Consider the following 7066-nt stretch of genomic DNA (forward strand, 5'->3'; position numbering starts at 1 on the left):
TACGGCAGGTTCTTATTAGTTATCTATTTTATACATATTAGTGTATATATGTCAATCCCAATCTCCCAGTTCATCACACCCCCACCCCCACCCCCATAGCCCTTTTAAAGTTAGTGTATCGGGCTTCCCTGGTAGCGCAGTGGTTGAGAGTCCACCTGCCGATGCAGGGGATGCAGGTTCGTGCCTCGGTCTGGGAAGATCCCACATGCCGCGGAGCGGCTGGGCCCGTGAGCCATGGCCACTGAGCCTGCGCATCCGGAGCCTGTGCTCCACAACGGGAGAGGCCACAACAGTGAGAGGCCCGCGTACCGCAAAAAAAAAAAAAAAAAGTACTAATGCCTGGATCCCACCCCCAGTCATTCTGATTCTGGTGTGGGGTACGGCCTGAGTGTTGGGATTTTTAAAACCCCCCTGGATGATTCTAATGTGCGGCACAGTTTTGCTCCTTGTCTGATGCTCTTCCCACAATACAAGAGGGATGGGCACCAAACCTCCCTCAGCTGGTGCAGTTAGGGTGGGAAGCAGGGCCTGAACCATTCTCCCTGACCCTCCACTTGACTCCAGGCCTCAGCTCAGTCAGGCCCACTGAAACTAAGGAGGGTCCCAGTGTTCATCTCCTCTCATCTATCATAGCACTTATTACAGTTTTATTTAGTTACTTGTTCGCATTTTGGGGAATCTGTATCTTCCACTAAATTCCATTAAGTTCCACGAGGGAGGAACAGTGTCTTTTCACAGTTTATTCCTAGCACCTCCAGTAGCACCTGGCACATACAAAATGCTAAGTTAGGGGCTTCCCTGGTGGCGCAGTGGTTGAGGGTCCGCCTGCCGATGCAGGGGACATGGGTTCGTGCCCTGGTCTGGGAAGATCCCACATGCCGGGGAGCGGCTGGGCCCATGAGCCATGGCCGTTGAGCCTGCGCGTCCGGAGCCTGTGCTCCGCAACGGGAGAGGCCACAACAGTGAGAGGCCCGCGTACCGCAAAAAAAAAAAAAATGCTAAGTTAGTGTTCGTGGAATTAATAGATATTGTTGTTCTTCTTTTCCATTGCCTCCCTCTCCCGGGCTCCTGGATTACTCTAGAAAGGGATCATTAGACCATTGTTCCAGCATCTTCTAACTCTGTGTCATTTTTTATTGTTTTTGCAGAATTTTTGGCACTTTCCTAGCCCCCACCTTCTCTTCAGGGGCTTGTTAATTTATTCTTTCGTTCACTTATTCAACAATATTTATTGAGTATCCACTGTGTCCCAGGCACCGCAAAGGTACTATAGGCCCTTGGGAGCAAAGGGACAACTCCCAGGGAACATAAAGTCTGGTGGGGAGACAATTGAATAATCACATAAACATAATAATAAACATAGTAATGCTATGAAAGATGGGATAGGAGAACTCAACCTAATGGGGGGTGGAGGTCAGAGAAGGCTTCCCTGGGGAAGCTGGCTTAACTATGCAAATAGAATAGAGTGGGCGTGGGGGCAGTCTTCAGAGCAGCCTGGGCTTAAGGAATAGTCTGTGCAAAGGTGCTGAGGTAAGAGGAAACACAGGACATTAGAAGGCACATGGTGAGAGCCAGAGGGGCAGTTAGGGGAGAGACCCAGGGCTGTCTCTGAAGGTCACTTCAAAGATTTTGGTCTTTACCCTAAGAGCAATGGAAAGATCCTTAGAAGGAATATATATTGGAGAGGACACAAGTGAATGAGGATGAGCCCTCCCGGTCTTTTCCCTTCGTTACCCCGCGGTACCACTCTTGCCCCCTCCAGCAGGGTTCTTCCACCTCTGCTCTCTCCTCCTAGAGACTCTTTCGCCTATTTTCCACTCCCCTTGCCCCCAGCACCCTGTCCTTGGGTCTCACCCTGGTGGCCCTCTGTCTTTTCCTGGTGAGAGCCTCTCTTTCCCCCAGCGCTTCCCCTTGCCCTGCTCGTCCCCACAAAGGCCCTCAGGGCCCCATGTGATGCACCAGCCTCGGCCTCACCCCCACCCCAGGCCCCTGCTTGGGTGGCCTGCTCTGGAAGGTGCAAAACCCACAGCCCAGGTGTGAGTCTGAGAACTCTGACTCTTGGATCCTTTTTTATTTTTAATTAATTAATTTATTTATGGCTGTGTTAGGTCTTCGTTGCCGCTCACAGGCTTTCTCTAGTTGTGTTGAGCAGGGGCTACTCTTCATTGTGGTGCACAGGCTTCTCATTGCGGTGTCTTCTCTCGTTGTGGAGCACGGGCTCTAGGCGCACGGGCATCAGTAGTTGTGGCTCACAGGCTCAGTAGTTGTGGCACACGGGCTTAGTTGCTCTGCGGCATGTGGGATCCTCCCAGACCAGGGCTCAAACCCGTGTCCCCTGCATTGGCAGGAAGATTCTTAACCACTGCGCCACCAGGGAAGTCCCTGACTCTTGGATTCTTATCCCATCCACCCCTTCCTGCCTCCTGGGAGAAGCAACTTTGGGGTTCCAGGGCAGAGAGAGGACTAGGAGCAGCTGCAGCCTGGACACAGATTCTGTAGGTTCACCCCAAAGTGGAGCGCGTTGAAGAGAAACACACACAGCAACATGGCATCAGGTTTTATTGTAGGGACTAAATTCACTGAGGGAAGGAAAAATTCCCGTCTGTCAGGGGTAGGGATTGGTTAAAGAGGTGAAATGGGAGGAAAACAATTCTGACACGAGTGGGATGAGGGGAATAATAGGGAGTGTTGGGCCAAGGTGAGGCCTTAGGGGACAAGGAGGGGGACAGAGGGAGGAAAGGGCTGCAGTGGAGAGGGGGCAGGGAGGGGAGTTGATGGCACCAGAGGAGCCAGAGCCTGGCAACTGTGGCCTGGGAGCAGGCAGTCTTTTCTGCAGAGGAGACAGGAGCAAAAGCAGAGCCCTGAGCTGGGGAAATGGACGGTGCCTTGGACTTCCTGGAGGAGCCTGCTGCCTGGTGCTGTCCTCCTCACTTTTGGGTGCCCAGTGCCAGGACGATGATGAAGCCCAGAACCAGCAGGAACATGGCTACAGAGAGCAGCACCGTGATGACCACCATGCCCCCCGTCCGGGCCATTCCCAGCCCAATAGATTCTGCCTTCCTTCCTGTCAGAAGAGAGGAGGGAGGCCGTTGTGGTCAGGAGCGGCCCCCATCCTTCCCAAGGCTCCCAGCCTAGTCCCTCATCCATTCATCCAGCCAGCCATCCCTTCACCCATTTATTCACCCAACCAACCAACAACTCGTTGGAGGGATCCAGACATCCATCAAAAACACATTTACGAAGCATCTCCTATGTCAGGCACTGAGGATACAGAAATTAATCGGACACAATTGCTACCCACAAAGTTTAGCAGTGCAGGTAGATGAGTCAACAGCCACTTAAAATGCCAAGGGCTCAGTGTGAAGATAGAGGTAAGCAAAGGAGCTAAGGGAGCACAGGGAGGGGCAGCTGCGGGTTGGGGTGGGAGGGGCCTGGAAAGCCTTTGGGGCCCTGAGATGTTACTTACGAGGAAGTGTGGACATTGGGACCTCTCTACTGGACTCAGTGGATGCCCCCTTCGTCACTAGGTAGGAAATGCTTTTGTGGTGATATTTGGGGGAGAGAGGAGAGAATCCTCAGTGAGTATCTGGGACTTAAGGTAAGAGGGAGCCCAGGCCTCCCCCTTCACAGCTATGCCTCCTGTTGTGCCCAGGAGAGGTTCATTCCTGACCCCTTTAGCTGTGCCCTCACTCTCCCCCAGGCTGACCACCTCCCACAACCAACACCAAAGTCAGGACCCAGCTTCTCTTCCTGTAGGCCCTCCCACAGATGCCCCAGGCCAGGGTCCGGTACTTACTAGTATTTGGTTCCTGGTACTAGGTTTGTCATCTGGTATGCACTGAGCCGGGTGACCGTGAAGCCAGACCCACTGTCCACCACGCTCACCAGCTCCCTGCGTCCGCGGCATGGAGGCACCACGAAGCTAGATTTCACCACTGGGCAGGAAATTGGGGGAGTGAGGCAGGGTCAAGTTTCTGGAGACCCCAAGGAGAAGGGCAGTATTTAGAGTATGGATGGCCCAAGAAGGGGGTCAATAGGAAGGGATGAGTGGGACAAGGGATGCCGGGTGTCCTAGGAAGGGATCTCTGGGGACTAGGGTGTGCCTGGGAGGGGGTAGCAGACCTTTGCTGTCATTGGCTCTCCGGGCCATCAGTGTGGCATTGCCCCCTGTGAGGTGACAGGGGGGCAGAGCAACTAGCAGGCTTTCCGTCAGCGCTGGGGACAGCAGACCAGAGAGGCTTGAGATGTTGAAGTCGGCTGGGGGGCCAGGAGGGAATACAGGTGAGGATCAATCCCACTCTCATCAATAGATCTGCCCCCCACCCCTGGGGGTCCTCTCTAAGGATGAAGAGTCCTATTCTGCAGTCCGTTTGCAGGACACGAGTCTTTTGCCTGTGCGACCACCAGGTGGCAGGCTTGAGCTGCAGAAGCTAGGTGCTCCACCAAGCCGCTAGACCCTGGGTGCCAGGAGCGGGCAGAGCCCAACCCCACCCATATCCATAGCCTTGGACTCTTCCCCACACCTCCCTGCCTCCTGGATCTGGGACCAGGAGTGTGCCCTGGGCCCCAGTGACATGCCTGGTCGCTGCCATCACCAGTCCCCCAACCCCAACTGGCCAGACCAGCCCTCTTTGAGAGCCCTGGAAGGCACAGTCCCTCCTCTCCAGACCCCTGAGCCCCTCCCCACCCCGGCCAGAGATGGCAGAAACCTGCAGCCCCGGGGGCCAGGACAGCCAGCAGAATCAGGATCAAGGACAAGGTCAGGACAGGCAGCGGAGATGCCATAGCTGGGAGCTGGGGTGGGTGCTGTCAGGCTGTGGCTTCCTAAGGAAAGTGAGGCCCTCCCCCGGGGGTGTCTGATTTTGTCCTGGGGGTGGGAGGGGCTAGAGGGGAATCCTGTCCAACCTGCCCCTTGGGCCCTACAGCCTCAGGGGAGGCCCCCAGACAGGTTTTTCAGGATGGGGAGCTAACCCTCAGGCCAAGAAGGGGGAGGCCCTGGCTGGATCTTGGTGGTTTAGTCACCTGCAGAGGGGCAGGGTAACTAAGGTGGGGGGAGGAAAAACCCCTCCTTCTGGGGCACCCACGTGTAAGGGCATGAGTGTCCCTGCCTGCACGTGCATCTGGAGCCCAGCCTGTAGGGGACCGTTCCCCTCAGGTGGTGCGGGGCTCTTCCTAGGAGGGCGACAAGTTCTGAGTTTGCCCTGGTGTGCAGGGAGAGGATAATAACCCTGAGGGGCTCCTGAAAGGGCCTTGGTTGGGCAGGAATGGGAGAGAAGCTGAGAGAAACAGGTAGTAGTGGGTGGGGGCAGCAGAGCCAGGGGTTCCAGTTCTTGGCATCCACTGAGGCCCAGGCCCTGAGCTCTGGGAGAGGCAGAGGGGTGTGGGTGCCCGGGAGCGCACAGGGCTTCCCATTCTTCTAGAGAGTGGGACCAAGGATGCCGGGGAGGACTTCCAGTGTTCGGAGAGGTGAGCACTGACCCACCCAGTGGGGGTGGGGGTGGGCACAGTCAGCCCTGGTCAGCAACCTTTGTGAACTGTTTGAGAATAAAGAAGAGAGAGAGGGGCTTCCCTGGTGGCGCAGTGGTTAAGAATCCGCCTGCCAATGCAGGGGACACGGGTTCGAGCCCTGGTCCGGGAAGATCCCACGTGCCGCAGAGCAACTAGGCCCGTGCGCCACAACTACTGAGCCTGCGAGCCACAACTACTGAAGCCCGCATGCCTAGAGCCCATGCTCTGCAACAAGAGAAGCCACCGCACTGAGAAGCCCGCACACCACAACAAAGAGTAGACCCTGCTCACTGCCACTAGAGAAAGCCCCCACACAGCAATGAAGACCCAATGCAGCCAAAAATAAATAAAATAAATAAATTAAAAATAAATAAATAGGGGCTTCCCTGGTGGCGCAGTGGTTGAGAGTCCGCCTGCCAATGCAGGGGACGCGGGTTCTTGCCCCGGTCCGGGAGGATCCCACATGCCGCGGAGCGGCTAGACCCACGAGCCATGGCCGCTGAGCCTGTGTCTGGAGCCTGTGCTCCGCAACGGGAGAGGCCACAACAATGAGAGGCCTGCGTACCGCAAAAATAAATAAATAAATAAATAAAATAAAAAAGAAGAGAGACCTGGTAGGAGAAAATGAAAAAGAGACACAACTTCTCTGATGGCACCATCTGTGTTAGAGACCATCAGTGTTAGAGAGACATGAAGGAGGAATTGTGAGTGGAGAGAAGACAAGAGGAGAAGGCACCTACCCTGAGCCCCAGGCAGGGTCTTTGCTTGCTCCACACTTACCCTCACAGCCATCCTAGGTGGTAGATGTCATTGGCTACCTTTTGTGGATGTGGAAACTGAGACTCAGCAGTAGAACCACTTGTAGAACATGGAATACTTTTTCAGGAGAGGTCGTAGACCTCCTCAGAGAGTTGTTATGTGTGTCTTTCTGCTCCAGGAGCCACTCTAGCTTCCCCAGTCCTGGAAGAGGGCCAGGGTCCTGGTAGGGAAGTAAGGGGCTGGTGGGGTTGTGTCCTTACCCCCACCGTGGGAGGGTAGGCTCAAGGTCTGGGGTGTGAGCAGGCGGTGACAATAAAGATAGGACTCATGGGCCCAAGCAGAGTAGGAAGGCCTCAGACCAGCACTTCTCCAAATTTAATGTGCATATGAATCACCGGGGATGTTGTTAAGATGCAGTTTCTGATTCAGTGGGTCTGAGATGGAGCCTGAAATTCTGCATTTCTAATGAGCTTCCAGGTAACGTTGATTGATGCTAGTCTGGGAGACCCACACTTTGAGTCACCAGATGCTCTGTATTGCCTCCCCCCTCCCACACACATGCTCTGGATCCTGTGATGGAGATCAGGAGCAGGTGTTTTTCCCCAGTCTCCCAGGACAGGCTGCCTTTGGGTGAAGAACTGAATCCTGTTTTTCCTGCACCTTGGCTTTTGTCCCCTTTTAGATCAGATCTTATCGTTCTACAAACTGAAAGAGGATCTTTTGCACATTGAGAACTTTGGAGAGCGGGAACAGACTAAATGGTGGAATTCCAGGGGTGAGGGATCTTCTTAGCACTCTT

The 7066-nt window shown here is 54.7% G+C and overlaps 1 protein-coding gene across 1 annotated transcript; it reads right to left on the reverse strand.

Annotated features, from left to right (window-relative positions):
- Nucleotides 1–2540: 2540 nt before the first annotated feature.
- Nucleotides 2541–4802, reverse strand: UPK2 (uroplakin 2). Its single transcript, XM_007456300.1, has 5 exons — nt 4710–4802; nt 4123–4257; nt 3797–3935; nt 3467–3537; nt 2541–3064 (listed from the first exon to the last, which is right to left on the reverse strand). The coding sequence occupies exons 1-5, from the start codon at nt 4783–4785 to the stop codon at nt 2928–2930; spliced, it is 558 nt and encodes a 185-aa protein (XP_007456362.1). The 5' UTR covers nt 4786–4802; the 3' UTR covers nt 2541–2927.
- Between the last annotated feature and the right edge of the window lie 2264 nt (nt 4803–7066).

The sequence above is a fragment of the Lipotes vexillifer genome, unplaced genomic scaffold (genome assembly GCF_000442215.2).
Source record: "Lipotes vexillifer unplaced genomic scaffold, Lipotes_vexillifer_v1.1 scaffold753, whole genome shotgun sequence".
In the NCBI taxonomy this organism is placed as follows: domain Eukaryota; kingdom Metazoa; phylum Chordata; class Mammalia; order Artiodactyla; family Lipotidae; genus Lipotes; species Lipotes vexillifer.